Source organism: Vipera berus, assembly GCF_964194415.1.
Source record: "Vipera berus genome assembly, chromosome: 3".
In the NCBI taxonomy this organism is placed as follows: Eukaryota; Metazoa; Chordata; class Lepidosauria; order Squamata; family Viperidae; genus Vipera; species Vipera berus.
In genome coordinates this window covers 52181479-52199581 of record NC_138204.1, presented here as the reverse complement: position 1 = coordinate 52199581, position 18103 = coordinate 52181479, and the positions used below count along the sequence as shown (strand labels likewise).

Genomic DNA, 18103 nt, shown 5'->3' with positions numbered 1-18103 from the left:
GGATGCAGATAAAAGGAAAGGTAAGGAGGGGTTCAGGTTGAGAGGAGAGGCTGCGTAGCCTTAGTGTAACTCCTGTTTGGGCTGACTGGGTTGCCTCCGATGGGCTCTGACAGTGGAACAGAATGGAATAGAAAATATGGAATGGAATGGAACAGAACGTAGAACAGAACAGAACAGAATAGAATAGAATAGAATAGAATAGAATAGAAATATAGAAAGTGAATGGAATAGAATAGAATAGAATAGAAATATAGAAAGTGAATAGAATAGAATAGAATAGAATAGAATAGAATAGAATAGAATAGAAATATAGAAAGTGAATGGAATAGAATAGAATAGAATAGAAATATAGAAAGTGAATAGAATAGAATAGAATAGAATAGAATAGAATAGAATAGAATAGAATAGAAATATAGAAAGTGAATAGAATAGAATAGAATAGAATAGAATAGAATAGAAATATAGAAAGTGAATAGAATAGAATAGAATAGAATAGAAGAATAGAATAGAATAGAATAGAATAGAATAGAATAGAATAGAATAGAATAGAATAGAAATATAGAAAGTGAATGGAATAGAATAGAATAGAATAGAAATATAGAAAGTGAATAGAATAGAATAGAATAGAATAGAATAGAATAGAATAGAGCTGGAAGGGACCTTGGAGGTCTTCTAGTCCAGCCCCTTGCTCAAGCAGGAGGACCTATACCAGTGGTGGTGAACCTATGGCACGCCTGCCAGAGGTGGCACTCAGAGCCCTCTCTGTTGGCACGTGCGCCACCACCGCTGCCAGCAGCAGGTCCTTGTCGGTTGGTGGACTGGAAGAAAAGGGAGGGGGAAGCATTTTACATGCGTGCATGCGCGCACGGGGCCACGAGCAGGCACATGCTGCAAAGGGGGCGGGGCTAGTGCCTGCGTGATACTCACTAGCCCAGCCCCGTTCTCACGTGGTGTGGTGCCTTGTATCTGCACCCTGCGGCGCGGCGGTTGGCGTTTTTGTGCCTTGCGGTACGGTGGCCCATTTTTTGCTCCCCCTTTTTTTTCGTGCCAGAGGCGGCACTCAGAGGCGCCTCCCTGTCCCCTCCCCCGAGGGCACCAGAATGCCGATGCTGCCTTGGCACTTTGTGATAAACAAGTGGGTTTTGGCTTGCGGTTTGGGCACTCGGTCTCTAAAAGTTTCGCCACCACTGACCGATACCATCTCAGACAGGTGAATGTCCAGTCTCTTCTTAAAAACCTCCAGTGATGGAGCACTCTTGATTTCTGGTGGCAAGCTGTTCCACTGGGCAGCTGAGAGAAAGGGGCGGCAGAAGCTGCATCCCCCGAAAGAAGTCTTCGCCGAGAAAATGGGCGCTGAGACGCCTCATTCTCTCGCTCAGCGGAGACTTCTTTCGCGAGATCCAGCCTCTGCCGTGCTGCACATAGAGAACAGCAAGTCGCCCCATTCTCTCGGCAGAGCACTCCACCGCCCCATTCTCTCGGCGGCTTGCCACCCTGTTCTCTCATCTCAGCAGAGACGTCTTTCGGGGGATCCAGCCTCCAGCTGCTGCATTTCCCAGCCTCGGCTTATACTCGAGTCAATAACTTTTACCAGTTTTTGGGGGTAAAATTGGGGGTCTCGGCTTATACTCGAGTCGGCTTATACTCAAGTATATACGGTACTTCTTCAGACATATTAGTAAATGCTGAAAGTGTGGAAAAGTTGTTCTATTGAAAGCATCTCTTAATTTCTCTTTAATGCTAGGAACAGCAATACAAAATGATGCAGATGAGCCTGTATGATCAGATTGTCAGCTTTTTGAGCATAACAGTTCAGACTATAGTTCCTATTGCATTATGCCTTGTTTCTAAATAATATATTTTTATAGTGAGCCATGGTGGTGGCCCAGTGATTAGTATGCAGTATTGCAGGCTAATCATTGCTAGGAATTTGATTCTGACTGGTTCAAGGTGTTATGAGCCGTGGTGGTGCAGTGGTTATAATGCAGTACTGCAGGCTACTGCTAACTGCCAGCATTTCAGCTGTTCGAATCTCAGCAGGCTCCAGGTTGACTCAGCCTTCCATCCTTCGGAGTCAGTAAAAGGATCCAGATTGTTGGGGGCAATATGCTGACTCTGTAAACCGCTTAGAGAGTGCTATAAACCACTGTGAAGTGGTATACAAGTCCTAAGTGCTATTGCTATTATTCAAGGACTATCAGATTTCATTCTTCTGCAGATAATGATTGAGCACTGAATGTAGCAAAGACTGATAGTTTGTAACTGTAATGTGTGTGAAGAAATTATTACTGAAATATATTGAGGGCAAAACATTAAACTTTAAAAGGCTATATTTTCCCATATATATATTTTATTACTCTTTAAGGACAGGCCTACCTTAGTCAAAAATTAGAGTTTGGAACTCACCCTAGAACAGTGGTGGCAAACCTGTGGCACGCGCAGCAGGTCTATCAGGCCACCACTGCCACCTGGAGCAGCAGCCCTGCCCAGCACAAAGGAGGCGAAGCGGCCGATTAGCAAGCATGAGTAGAGCAGAGGTCACCAACCACTGTCGATTGGCGGACTGGAAGGGAGGGGGAAGCATTTTACATGCATGCATGTGCACACAGGGCCGTGAGCATGGACATGCTGTAAACGGGGCGGGGCTAGTGCCTGCGTGATAGTCACTACTCCTGCGTCATTCTTGTGTGGTGCAGCGCCTTGTATCTGTACCCCACGGCAATACGGTGGCTGTGTTTGTGCCTTGCAGCATGGTAGCCCATTTTTGCACCCCTGATTTTTGCGTGTTAGAGGTGGCACTCAGAGGCTCCTCCCTCCCCCCCCCGAGGGCACCACAATGCTGATGCACCCCTGGCACTTTGCGATAAATATGTGGGGTTTGGGTTGTGGTTTGGGCACTCGGTCTCTAAAAGGTTTGCCATCACTGCCCTAGAGGTTTGCTTAACCTTTCCCCAATAAGCATTCAGGGGCCTAATTGAGAACTAGGTGTTTTTTCCAGCACACTTTTGTCATGGCATATGACTATTGCTTACCTTTTTTATCTAGCTTTTGGTAACTAGCTACAGTTTTTTTAAAAAAATCTGTTTTTAACCACTGTTTCTATTGTTGACAATGAATATTCCATTACTTTTTAATACTACTTCTGATGTCAGTGAAAGGTTTTCACACGTAAATTGGATTGGATATTGGATGGATGGATATTACAACTGTGAATACTTCAGAAGAATCACTACAGAATATGTGGGAGTGGAAATGCACTGTCATTACGAGTGTAAGAGAAGCTTCCATAATTTGGCATGTGTAGTCCTGGAAAGAGATGCAGCTGCTTTATGGGTCACAAGCTAGTGCTCTGTTCACACTTCTGCACGTTCCAAAGCACTTCCTCCAAATCAAAGAAGCATGACATAGCTCTAGCACATACAGTATTTTTTTTAATGTTTGGCCCACAGTAATTAAAATTCCCATACATTTATAAAAGTCTTTCAAAAAAACCTTCAAAGTCTTCTAGTTTAACTAGCAATTTCCTAATATGTTTGCCCCAAAGTCATTAATTTCAGTTTTTTTGCATCATATTGGCTCAAGTGTCCAAAATGCAGTTACGTGACTGCAGGGAGGTTGGCCATGAGATCTTTGAATCTGGTTGTAAGTACCTTTTTCTGGGTCTGGGGTCGTAATTTCAAACTGGCTCTGAGCATCTGGTTATAAGTCGATGACTACTTGTATAATATTGGTTTTATTAAATGCAATTAATAATAGCAACAATCAGTAATCATAGCATATTTAGCATGATAGTGATGAGTTATAGCAAGCCCCAAGATGTCTATATTAGTTTTCTTTAGCATGGTTCTGCAAAAAAATAATAATTGAACTTTGCCAAGATTGCTGTTGCTAAGCAACGTGGTTACATGATGTTGCAGTTCACAACTGCATTGCTTAGCTAAAGTTCCAGTCCCAGGTACTTGTAGTCCTCGAGTTATAATCGTAGTGGAACCTGCCCATAATGGTCATAAGTCATAAAACAGGTCAGTCATGTGAGCAACCTGACTTTACATAATTTTGGGGGGTGTTAAGCAAATACATTGGTTATTAAGTGAATGCCTTGGTCATTAAGCGAACCATTGGTTTGCTGTGGTCATGGTTTTGCCAAAACCCAAAAGTAACTGCTGTTTTTTTGGGGGGAAAAACCCTGTCATAAAAATGCCATATACTGTATTCTCCAATTTTAGTCTTTCAGTTTTGTATTGTTGGTAAGATTGTGCCAGATTTATTTCTTGCTACTGTTGGCATAATAAATTGCAATGCATTTCAGTATGATTCTGAATTATACTTAATAAAATATTTGAATCAACTTTTACTTTCAGAATTTTCTGGATGTTTTGATGAATTTGTTTCCAGTACTTTTGATCAGTTTGTACATATACCATAATGTGGTAACATTTTTATTTGTTGTGGCATTTCCAACAAATAAACCCTCTTGATAAAGACTGCATTGAGATGAATCTAAGCACCTCTGATTTAGGCCTTCAAAGCTGTATTTATAACATCCCAGAGCGCTGAATTTTGGTCACTTAGGACTAATGAAGTGATATCTAATGCAAGTTGGATAGATCACCATAAAGTCACCATTTTGTGTAGGAGGTAGTGAATTGTCCTTCGCCAGGGTTTGCCAATACATCTCCATACACGATTATTATTATTTTGCAATGCACATTGGGTGCCAGTAGAAGCTCTGCCCAAGTATAAAATTACTCTTTAGTTTCTTTATTACAGTGTGGCTGTTTTTGGGTACAAATTGAAGCATAACATTCATGGCAACAATAAAATAATGAAAATAAAGCAGGATTTGATGCTTTAAATCATGTATTTACATAGCAGGCACTCTGGATTAGGATAATAAATATACTTCAGTTGGGGAAAATGGATTGGGGGAAAAAATGGATTAATGTATATGCTTAGTTAAGAATATTTTTCCCCTCTTTACAGGTTATTGGACTTCTAGATGTATTCTCACCCGCGAAGACATTTGAAGAGTTCAATGATGTGTAAGCAACAGTTCAAAACTTTGTAACGTACATACTTTATATTTTTAAAAACACTAATCCAAAAATTATAGCCTTTATATTGGATTAAATTTGTAATTTGGTGAAAACTTCCCTGCATGTGAGGAGAGTAAATGGGGCAAATGTGAGTAGGAGTATGCATCTAAGGACATGAATAGTTTATGTTCTATACCTGCCTCAGTTTTGTTGCTGTAAAAGTGCATATGCATTGACATCAAATCTTGCATTTGGAATGAAAAATAACATAAGGACTGCTTCACGCTATATGTTCTCTGAGGAAATAGTAAAATCATAGATAAGGTGGCCTGAGTCTCTCATATACTTTGATTTTGTTTTATGTGTTGTTTAAACTCAGCTATTGTAATTTGCGAATTATGGCTTATAGTTTAGTGCAGAAGTTCTCAAACTGATGGTATTGTGTCCTCCCCCCCCCCCAAGATAAACAAGCTCGTGTTGGCTCCTCCAAACCAAAGCAATTGTTTTATTGGGGCCAGGACTAGGCAAAAAAAAATAATACATCACTTGTCCCTAATAATAAAATTGTAATCTAAATACCAGACAGCACAATAATGGAACTCTACAATCTTACAAAACAAAAAAATCTTACAAAAATTAGAAACAAACAGCCAAAAATCAAATGCAAAATGATGCTTTTCAATCAGAAATATAAGACTGTCCAATCCCACATAACCTTGGAAATCTGCACGCCATCTTCAAGATAGCTACCGCTATTCCCCTTCCACCATATCCTTCGCCTGGGTTTAACCTCAACAATCGGATAAAATCTGGTCCCTGCACTTGGCACAGCTAAGCAGCCTCAGAATGAACTCTTAATAGCCGTTCATACTCAAGGACAGCCATTATGCATTTCTCACCTGTAATGAGAAATGCCTGTGGCATGTACACCACGAGTGCCTGCAAGATCAAGCCAAAGTGTTATAAGACCATGCTCTATTCCACCTGCCTTGCTCAGAGATATATCCTGGAGCACAGTGCCCAGGCTTGAAGCCTGCAAGATCACACTCCAGGTCCTCTAACCAGGTTGTAAAAAATGGCCCGATCACACATGCTCACAGCGTGTGTACCTAGATTGGAGTCCTGCAAGATAGTGCTAAAGTCCTAATAGACAACATTCCCACTCTACTGAGCAAGCACCTGTCTCTGACCAGGCAGAGGAAGAGAGGTTCAGGCAGCAACTTCAGCCTACATGTTTAAACACTCTAGAATTTGTGGCCTCTTCTCCTAGTCATAACTTAATATGATGTGTCGCACCCAGTCAGGATCATAGAAAATATAATTGGTAAGTATATTGACGTCAAAAGGAAGATAAGATACTAGAAAATGCTGTACATGTGGTAAGAATAGCTTCTAAGCCATCTCATACATAAATTGATTTTAAGTATTTGAATAACTTGTAATATAGGATAAGTGCATGCAGAATTTTGTGAAGTTCTCCATTTGTATGCCATTATTTATATTTCTCCATCTCTCTCTCTCTCTCTCTCTCTCTCTCTCTTTACTAAGTTTTGTGTTTGCTTCTGCAAGTTGTATACCAGTTTAAAGTTTAGGTTTTATAATTCATATAACAGAGAGGTTGGCAAAAAATATTTGCAGTTGCTTTCTGAAGCAGAATTCACTACTTTTCTTTTGGGGGAAAGGCAGGGGCAGGAAGGACTTAGAAAAAGAAAAGCTGAGCAAAATGTCTGATAACAGGGAAGATTATAGTTTCTTGATTTTATTGTTGAATTTTAAGGTTTGTCCCATCGTTTTGCATTAAAGGACTCGTGTACCTGTAGCTGTATGATGAGAGATAGTGGATTATGAAGTGACAAACATTTTAAAGAGCTGAGTTTAAAACTTGTAAAACTTGTATGTAACAGTTTTCAAAGGCACGTTGAGACAGGCTCCTTGTTTTAATAAGTTCATTTAGATGGATTTTGTTAATAGATACTTATATGACTAAATGTTTCATATAGCCTGTAGTATACTGTACAACCTTTTTACATTTCTTCAGAGAATCATTGTAAATATCTCCTTAATTCATTCTTAGGAAGAACAATTAACTTCTGAAAAATCTTATTCTCTTATTATGATTTCTCTGGGAAGTGGTTGATTATGGCTGCAGTGGATGGGTGGGTTGCATGGAAGGAGAAGTGCATGTGAATCCCTGGGCAGGTAAATAAATTATCTGAGTAGAATCTAACCTCTAGTTCATAATAAAAGTTCTGTGAACACAGAGGGAGATTGTCATGAGATGTCTTTATCTTCTCACATTTATAACCTACAAGTCAGAATCTATATGAAACAGTGTTTGTTTTTATTATCCTGTTTCCATTTGAAAGGAATAATCTTGAATATTTTAGATATATCTCCCAAATTGCAATTTTATACATGCATAAATCTCATATTTTTGTATTAAATGGATTATGGTGCTGATTATGCACTTACAAAATACATCAAAAGTTATACTTCTGTAAAATAACAGAGTTCTCTGTGAAAACAATTGTGATGAAATTAACTGAGCAGGAGTTTGACAAAATTAATTTTATGTTTTGCTATTGATGTCAGTGTATTTGTAGTTCAGTAATGAAGGGTCCACTTTATAGTTGGAGTACTTCTTCCAAATCTGGTGAAGATGGTGATTAATAAGTAAAACATTGTTACATGTCTTGGATTATACTACATATATTGTTTATAATTAATGATTTTAAGTGGCTCTGCTTATTTTTCTTTAATCTCAGAAATGCTGAATTGAGTTGTGCAAAGCATTTGAAAAGGATGCTTTGCAAAGAAATTTAACATAGGCAAAACTTCCCTTCTCAAATATTAAAGCAGCCATGTTCTCTGGAAGGCTTCAAGTCTGCTTTGAAGGTTGTTTCTGATTGTCTGCGCTTACGTGTGCACATGCCAATGCTTTGCTTTGCATATAGTTTTGGGGAAATTATCGCTTGTGCATGTAAATGCAAACAGCTGGAGACAGTCTTCCAAAGAAAGCGATGGCTGCTTTAATGCCTCAAAGAATGATAGTTCACTTGAGTCAGTGATTTCTGTGAAGCATTCTTCTGGATATTTTTGCATAGGAATTTATATTTGAGGGTGAAGGTTCATTCTCCGAGCTTGTGGGATGGTTTCTGAACGTTTTGTTACCAGGCTAGGTAACATCTTCAGCAGAGCTTAGGGGATGTCAGTGTGTTCTGCTTATAAGGACTTCAGGTGTGGGAATATCAAGTGATGGTCTTGTGATGGGTCAGGTGTGAGTCATCAGTGAGAGGCTTGTGATGGGACCTGTGATGGGGAGGTTACACCAGGTCAGGGTCATTTTCATATTTGTTCAGATGTCTTACAAAGAAGTAATGGATTGACTTCTGTTTTCCAGATATCTTGTAACCCATCTCATGGGAGCAGATTTGAATAATATTGTAAAATGTCAGAAACTCACAGACGACCATGTACAGTTTCTCATCTATCAAATTCTTCGGGGTTTGAAGGTATTTCCGGTTTTATAATTATAGTAACTCTCTGTAAACTTACTTTCTCCTTTAAAGAGATCTATAGAGCCTTGGTGGAGCAGTGGGCTAATGCCTCCTTAAGTAACACCAGCTGCCTGCAGTTAGTGCAGGTTCGCATCCCACCAGGCTTAAGGTTGACTCAGCCTTCCATCCTTCCGAGGTAGGTAAAATGAGGACCCAGATTGTTGGGGGCAATGAAGCTGACTTTGTAATAATGTCGCTTGGGGTGTGTTGTGAAAGCCCTAATAAGCAGGCATATACATAGAATGAAGGCTACTGCTAAGGTTGTAAGCCGCCCTGAGTCTTCGGAGAAGGGCAGGATATAAATGGAATTAAAATTTTAAAAAATGTATAGAGGCGAAAATTGTATTCAGACAAAGGCAGTATTGCATTTTTGCTCTCCTGAATTATGTAGAGGGACTTCCTTTTAAATGGATTTGAAAAACGTTTGTCCTTTCTGAGATCTGGGATGGAAGCAAAAATGCTGTTGCACAACTATTGGATTGGCTCTGCTTCTTGCACAACTGAACTTGAATTGGCTCAGCTTTGGCTCTACATCATAATTAGACACATTAATGCTCTTAGTTTGTGACATTTTTTAATTTGCTTGTACTGCATGTGCTATATTCTTATAAGATATGAGGAAAAGGAGACTGCTTTTGACATTTGAAGGAAGGGGGCATGAAAGTCTTCACCTAATCCCTTTAAATGTATAAAATGCTACCTGAAGGAGAAGAGATCATGCTGCAGATAGCATCATAAAGTACTGCCTCCCCACCCCCCTTGTCGTCTCGGTAGAAAGACAGGAAAGATCTCCCAACAGACATGAAAAACATAATTTTATAATGTAGCCAGTAGTAATATTTTCTCAACCCTTTTATTAAATTCAGGAACAGTTTTTCCCCCCCTAATTTCCTATAAAAGGAGTTCAGGAAATACGGCCTACATTTTTTTTTATTGGCACTGCCCATCATGTGATTCCTGTTTGACTGTACTCACTCCAGGAAGGAAACACAGAGTTGGGAAATGTCCTATATTGGCCCAGAGAAAAAGTGGCATAGTTGAACAATATTATACAAAGCCAACATTCAGCTCATTTGTTTTGGTTAACAAAACGGACAGTCCTAGAGGAAAACATGTTTTTATATTGTCCAATAGGGTATAAATTGAATATATATTTTGATATTGGTGTACAAATTGAGGGATATTTTAAACATGTCTTTGTATCTGGATAAATCTTGACTTTACCCATTTGTTTTTGTGAAAACTAGAAATGGAGTGAAAACAACAACAAAATCAGCCAAATAAACCATAACTAATTTGCTCATCTCAGTAACTTCTTATTTTTTTTGTGCCAATAAGTCTGTATTGACTCCTGGTGACTGCCTGGACAAGTCACTGCAGGTTTTTTGTTTTTTGGGGTGGGGGGGATTGGCAATTTTTCAAAAGCATTTGCCATTGTCTCCTTTCTAGGGCTGAAAGAGTGTGACAGGCCCAAGGCCACCTTTGTGTCTAATATGGGACCAGAACTCACAGTCTCTGCGTTTCTAGTTTGGTTTAGTAGTAGTTATGATAACTCCAAAACACAAACAGTAACAAGTTACATTAAGGTGGAATTGGGGTAAGAGAAGTTGACTCTCCAAAGTGTATGTAGACAGGATTAGTTAGCATATCTTTAATCAACTTTCATTTCATTGAAACTTTCCAAACTGCCAGACATTACCTTAAAATTTGTTGGTGTTGATGAGATTATCTAATTGCTCAAATTCCAAGGCACTTTGCACATGGATATTTTGAATCAAAATGTAACAAGAAATGATTAAATCTAAAGAATGAAAATCTTACATTACGTTATTGTTCATGTAGGCATTTTTTAAAATTTCTAGTTGCAAATATTTGCTTTCCTATAGAAAGAAGCTCACGGCAGACCCAAAAAAGTACAATTACTGAATCATGAATGCTGTATTAAATGCTGTAGGAAAAACATAAGTAAATTGAAAATAATGCCCTAAATCTAATATTAAAACTTTTATCTTTTAGTATATCCATTCTGCTGATATAATACACAGAGTAAGTATTATTGAATTACTAAAGCATACAGTATTTATGGTATATAGTATAGTTCTCCTAGAAGTCAAAATATTGAAATTTTATAAATGAAAATAATTAAACATATCCATATAAAGGAAGACATTATACATCCAACCTTGTTACTGTGTTGATTCTGTGCACCTTTCTGATTTATTTTCTGTTAAAATGCAATATGTCTTTGATACTTTTTTATAGTAAATGCAGCATTGTTTGTAAATGGCTTATTTTTATGGATAATGTTATATATTTTTGTATAGCATTTGTTGCTGTTAATACAATACAGTACAGGTTGTAGAAATTATTACAAATAAGATGTGACTGTATTTAACTGCTTGGTTTTGAACAGCTATTTTAATATAGCGGAGCTGATTCTCTTTTTCTTTTTTTATTTTAGGATTTAAAACCTAGTAACCTAGCTGTGAATGAAGACTGTGAGTTGAAGGTAACTTGGAGTTAGTATACCACCTTGTTTATGGAAAGTAAGCATGTCTAATCTTATAGGTCAAGACCATGAGAGTGAAGTGTAGGTACATATGTAATATATGTCCATAATGTTCTTCTGGGTATAATTTAATCATTCTTGAATCATGTTAATATGATACAGTATTAACGGTTGTTGTACATTCACTGTCTCGGATGTATTATAAATCCTTGATATCTGTTGTATTTTAAAATTTTCATTTCTTTCTGTCTGCTTAATCTCAGACTTTTTCCTAGGGTAGCTTGTTAGAAAAGAAGTGTGCTTCTGTCTCACCCTCCTTTTTTGCTTCTCTTGCTCACATTCTTCTTTAATTGTGTCAATATTAGTCTGTTTTTCTTGTTTTTCAGATTTTGGATTTTGGGTTGGCGCGGCATACAGATGATGAAATGACAGGATATGTAGCGACCAGGTGGTACAGAGCTCCTGAGATAATGCTGAACTGGATGCATTACAATCAAACAGGTAATGATGTTTCATCAGGTTGTGCTCCATAATACAGTTGTCCAGATCCAACCTAATAAACAGTGTATTATTCTTACAGTATAATTTGGTTATTTTTGGAACTATTTAACAGTTCTTTACCCGAGCTTACCTATTCTTATATATTACAGTACGTTTGTGAGATGTTTTAAGTTCCCATGCTAGTTAATTCTTTTAGTATTAGATACTTATTGCAGTTGTTTCGTACCGTACATTACCACCACTGTATTCCATTTTGAGGTGAATAGATATTATACAAAGCCCAGGAAAGGAGTAAGAAGTCGTAAGCAAAAGAAATTAAAAGCAGGATATAGAAGACAAGAAAAGGAAGATGAAATTTAGTTCACACCCACAGTATTTACTATACATTTCTGGACTATATACTATTTCAAACAGTCTTTTGTTCTGTAAACTTACTGAGTTGCTTTGAGGAATTCTTCAGCCTTTATCCAACCATCACTTTCTTAGACTTGCTCTTCCTTTCAACTTATTAATGCTTTCTTCAAGTAGTGGTTTTGTAATCTGACACATTTTCATTCTTACTATATATTACCAGACCACTTCCATATACATTTTTGTACCAGTCACTCAGATTTATATTCTATCCAGGGTTTATCATCTTTTCATTCTTGACCCCCTCTCTTCTTGTTTTGCCACACGCACTTCTTATTCCCCTTACATTAAATAAAATGAAAAATTATTTCCCCTGACAAACCTTTCTCATTCCATGTTAAGAACTATGCAAAGTCCTGCTGTTGTACACAGCTTATGTTTTCAGAATGCTCTGAGTTTCCAGAACTCATGTCTGGTTTTTTTTATTATCGCCATAATCAAAAGTCATGTTACATTCAGCGTAATTAATAGTTTTCATAGTATGATTTTTGTACACATATAATATAGTCTAAATGGTACCAGTTCATACTTTCTGATATATGTTTTATAACTCATTCATAATTAAACTTACACAAATACCTCTCTGTGTATGTGTGTGCGTGTGCGCGCGTGCACCTCCTGTCTCTCTCCCCCACCTCTCCCTCCCTCTGTGTATCTCTGTGTGTGTCTGTGTATATTGGATCACTTTCATTAATCCTACCACTTTTTCTTAGTTTTACATTAGTTATTTTTTTCTTCATTAATTCTTAACAACCACATGCAGATTGTATGGATTTTTTTTAGCAGTAGAATATTTCTGTTGAAATTTGTAACTTAATTTCCTTTTAACTTGATTTTTTTTATCCTCAGTTGATATTTGGTCAGTTGGATGCATTATGGCTGAACTTTTGACTGGAAGAACACTGTTCCCTGGTACAGACCGTATCCTTTAGAAGCATCTATAAGTAAATTAAAACAACAGGTTGAACTGGGAAGGACATATTAATTAATATGAAGCTATGATATTGAATTCCTTCTTGTGCAAATTATTGCAGAGCTATTTTGTCAATCTCAGTTTAGGAAAATTACTTCATTCTCTTTTAAAGAAAGCTTTTTTTGGTATGTATTCGAAATGGATTGTTGTGGCCTGGTATTTAACTGTGGCTCAGAAGACAAAACACATTGTTGCCATAGAAATTAATCATCAAGAACATCCAGTTACATTAAGAAAAATAAATACGTATGGGAATACTTGTTAGGAAGGAAACAGCGTTCCATGTGCGTCAGCAGTATATAGTCATGCTGGCTACATGACCACGGAAATGTCTTTGAACAATGCTGGCTCACTCAGCTAAGAAATGGAGATGAGCACCACCCCGTAGAATTAGACATGACTAGACAGGGGGATCCTATACCTTTACCTTTAGGGGAATATTATGAGAATAACAATATAATGCTTATATCAACTCTACAATGAACCTGGCTGAAGCCATCTTGCTCATTCTAGGTTGCCACAAGAAAGGGAGGGGGTGCCAAGGTGGGAACCAAGGTCATTCTATCAGATAGCTTAGTGGGTTGCATGTTTAATTAGAAAGTCTGCCAAATTATTCTTTGGGGGAACGTAGCTGATTGCATAGCACTGGGATGGGAAGTTTGACTTTGTAATAGTGTAACTCTTTGGAAGGAATTTCAGAGTTGATTTCACTTGATCATGCCAATATTTTGTAACTGATAAACATGTTCTTTGAGGAAACTTCTAGCCTCGGAGTTCTGGTTTTGTTGGTCTTAGAATCGGAACCATGACAGCTTATACTGAATATTCTTTGAATATTCTCCAAATCATAAAAGATACATTTTGCTTTTTAGTTAAATAAAAGTGTAGTCCTCTTTAGTCTTAATGTTTCAAAAATAATGTCTTCCTAAAGACAATACTAGACTTCTCAAATTTTAATTATATCCCATTAATTCAGAGATAAAATGGGTTTATCTATTACTTGGTAGCCGGTATCTCTCTCATTTCTTCTGTTTTAATCCCCTTCAAGTATAAAAACAGTAGAAAGCATTTATTTTTATTTTGAAGACTTACATTAAAAACATCTTGGTAGCTAAGTATATTTTTATATAGTATGTGTTAGTTGTATTTTTTGTGCCTTTTTTGTAGTATAAAGACACACACTACTATCAGTATGTATTTTTCTTGAATAAGCTTCAACAAGGGTGAGTAGGGAATGGTATCAGTTCTTTCAATTCCCTGTTTTTCAAGGAATTATATGGACATCTGAAAGATGCATATGACACACACTTGGCATGGTAAGAATGCTATGGCCATCACCACAAATAAATGCAGTGAGAATCCATAATTTGAAGGGAAAAACTGGAGGAAGAATATAAGACTCTTGAGAAAGAATTACAGAAAGATACACAAAACAAAAAGATAAAAAAATTAATGGAGTTGAACAAGCATAAAATGAACTTAATAGAAAATGAAGAGGTGGCAAGGAAAATAAAGGCACCTAAACAAACCTTTTTTGAACATGCTAACAAACCAGGGAGATGGTTGACATATAAAATTAAAAAGGAGAAAGAGAAGAGATGGATTAAACAACTGGAAGATGCCGAGGGGACTTTACAACACCGGAATGAAGAAAAGAAAAAAATAGCTTGGGAATATTATGAGAATTTATATAAGCAACAGATGATAGGATAAAACAATTCTTGGAAAAAACAGAGATACCTAAAGTACCAGAGAAATTTAAAAAGCTACTAGAAGAGAAAATAACACTGATGGAATTAACAGAAGCAATTAAAAAACAAAAGAACGGCAAAACACCAGGACCAGATGAGCTACCAGCGGAACTATATAGAACATTGCAGGAACTGTTAGGCAATGTAATGCTGGAACTCTATAATGAGCTCCTCTCTGAAGCTAAGATACCAGATTCGTGGTCAGAAGCACTTATTACCCTGATACCAAAGGAAGAAACGGAAATACAGAAAATAAAGAACTATAGACCGATTTCCTTGCTGAATGTGGACTATAAAATATTCACATAAATCATGGCCGAAAGGCTTAAAAAGTTCCTAAACGAATTTATACATATGGATCAAAATGGGTTCCTGCCCAAAAGACAGATTAGAGACAATATGCGAATTATATTAAACACATTAGAATATTATGAAACACATCCCGAAAAACAGATGGCATTGATGTTTTTGGATGCGCAGAAAGCATTCGACAATGTGAATTGGCAATTCATGATAAGACAACTACAGATTATGGATTTTGGGGAGAAATTTATAAATGTAATTAAAGCAATTTACAATAAGCAGCCAAAATAATGATTAATGGAGATATGACTGAAAAGATTAACATTATGAAGGGAACAAGGCAGGGATGCCCTTTATCCCCATTATTGTTTGTATTGACACTAGAGATACTAAATAGAACTATAAGACAGAATAAGGATATAAAAGGTATGAAGAATATAAGCTACAAGCTTTTGCAGTATTTATCTTGGAGGAGCCACTAGAGACAGGACCTGTATTAATAGAACAAATAGAAAAATATGGTGAGGTTGCAGGTTTGAAGATTAATAAAGATAAAACAAAAATGTTAGTGAAAAATATTACTGAAAAACAAAAAAAAAGAATTGATGAGAGATACAGATTGTAAAGAAGGTAAAATATCTGGGGATTCACCTGACAGCAAGATGTACAACAAAGAAGATAACTATTACAAATTGAAAAGACAAATCGAAGTAGATTTGGATAAATGGAAAAAGGTACAACTATCATTAATGGGCAGGATTGCAATAATCAAAATGAATATATTACCACGATTGTTGTTTTTGTTTTCAACAATACCAATAAGATTGGAAAAGAAATATTTTGAGGGGATAAATAAAATAATTTTGAAATATATTTGGCAGGGGAAAAAGGCAAGGATTAATTTAAAAATGTTACAGGATGCAAGACTCAGAGGTGGGTTTAGCTTACCTAATTGGGAATTATATTACCAGGCTGCAGTAATGTCATGGATGAGAGAATGGATTTTACTGAGGAATACTAGATTATTGACATTAGAGGGACATGATTTACAGTTGGGATGGCATGCGTTCATATGGTATGGGAAAAATAGAATACACAGCTATTTCCAGAGACATATCAGGAATTCTTTATTGATGGTTTGGGAGGAAAATAAAGAGGAAGCATTACTTGAGGATTCCAGATTGGCTCTCAACGATGGAAGCGTTAATACACCCCAATATGTTTAACATGGGAAACATTATAAGATATAAAGTCCTACTAACAGACACGGGGAAGCTGAAAACCAAACAACAATTAGAGGAACAAGGAATAAAGATGTATTGGTACATGAGAACGCAAATACAATCTAGATATGAAAAAGATGCTAAAATAGATGGTTTTAATTTGGGGAGAACAGAGTTAGATGAAATACGGGAACTGAAGCAAAATGAATTAAAAAAATGTATGGCTACTTATTATATAGGGAATTAGAGGAGGAACAAGTTAAGGAGTCAATGATAAAATGGTCAAGAAATTTTGGATATACGATTGAATAAGATAGATGGCAGCAATTGGTATAGGGTTTCCTGCCTGAGCAGGGGGTTGGACTAGATGACCTCCAAGGTCCCTTCCAACTTCTTCTTCTTCTTATTATTATTATTATTATTATTATTATTATTATTATTATTATTATTATTAATTGTGGGAAAGAAACTATAAACTGACAATGGCGACAGCATATAAAGAAAATATGTACAAGATGTTCTACAGATGGTATATGTCTCCAGAAAGACTAGCTAAAATGTTTAAGGACAGATCTATGAAATGTTGGAAATGCTGTCGAATACCAGGCTCTTTCTATCATATGTGGTGGACGTGTGCAGAAGCTAAAACCTATTGGAACATAATCAAATCATGGATAGAAAAGATGATACAACAACGTATAGAATTAAGACCAGAAATATTCCTGTTGGATATTTTGCCAGAGAAATACAGCAAAGAGAACACATATTTGATTATTCATATAACCACTGCAGCTAGGATTGTGTTTGCACAAAACTGGAAGGCACTGAAATCTCCAGAAGAAGAGGTGATCAGGAAAATAATGGAATGTGCGGAAATGAATAGATTAACAATGATAATTAAAGATAAGACAGAGTCAGTATTACGAAATTTGGGGAAAATTTTATGAGTGGGTGAAAAAGAGAATATGCTTAAAAGAGCTAACGCTAATTTAGATGGAAGAAAAAATGAGATAAGGATATTATCATACCTAATGTAGACATTGAAAATCTAAGGAGAGGAGCTGCTCGGACAACACCCCTGAATTGTATCGGAAGAGGAATGGGAGGGAAGAAAGGAGAGGAGAGAGGGAAGAGAGGAGAGGAGGGGGAAGGAAGTAGGAAGGTTGAGGGAAAGGAGGAGAAGTGGGGAGAAACGGGAGGGAAGGAGGAGAGGAAAGGAAGAAGAGGGAAGTAGGAAAGAAAGGAGAAAGGGAGAAAGAAAGTAGAGAAGAGGGAAGAGAGAGAAGGAGGGTGGATACAGTGAAAGGGGAAATGGACGAGCAGCACCCAAACATACGTGTATGTATTTATGTATGGCGATATATTTGTTGACTTGTTTGTGGAAGAAATGGGAAAATAAAATTGAATATATAAAAAATAAAAAAGAATCCATAATTTGTAAGAAACTTTTATTGCCTTGTTTTTAAGGCCTGATTTGCAGGTACAGTTAATCCTCTGAGGCCTTTTGAAGTCTGTTTAATGGATGTGGCTGTTTTAAATTTATATGAAAGTCAAAGCACCAGTTCTCTTATGTTTTCTTTCTTTAAATTTAATTTATATTAGATTTCACTATTAATATCTTTTTATAAAAAGAAATTAAGTTGTGAAGATGCAATTGGTTAATATTTGCTATACAAATCTGGATTACATGTTTCAAAAATTTAGAAGAAGATTGGGTACTTGAATTTAAGCATGTTAATATGTTCAGTCAAAGTTTGTGTTGAGTAAAATCTAAGGTTATAAACTGCTGGATAAACTTTAAATATTCCTTCTTCTACCGTGACCCATTCAATGTAATAT

At 36.8% G+C, this 18103-nt stretch overlaps 1 protein-coding gene across 4 annotated transcripts in view; it reads left to right on the top strand.

Moving 5' to 3' along the window:
* MAPK14 (mitogen-activated protein kinase 14) overlaps positions 1-18103 on the top strand; it is a 47308-nt gene that overhangs the window by 10952 nt on the left and 18253 nt on the right. For all 4 annotated transcript variants that reach the window (XR_014025807.1, XR_014025808.1, XM_081322636.1 and 1 more), the window contains exons 3-8: positions 4984-5042; positions 8437-8548; positions 10610-10639; positions 11055-11102; positions 11489-11603; positions 12864-12935. Coding sequence is in view for 2 of the 4 variants with exons in the window: in XM_081322636.1 (XP_081178762.1) it covers positions 4984-5042; positions 8437-8548; positions 10610-10639; positions 11055-11102; positions 11489-11603; positions 12864-12935 (436 nt within the window). In the remaining 2 variants the exon portion in view is untranslated. The remainder of the gene's footprint in view (positions 1-4983; positions 5043-8436; positions 8549-10609; positions 10640-11054; positions 11103-11488; positions 11604-12863; positions 12936-18103) is intronic.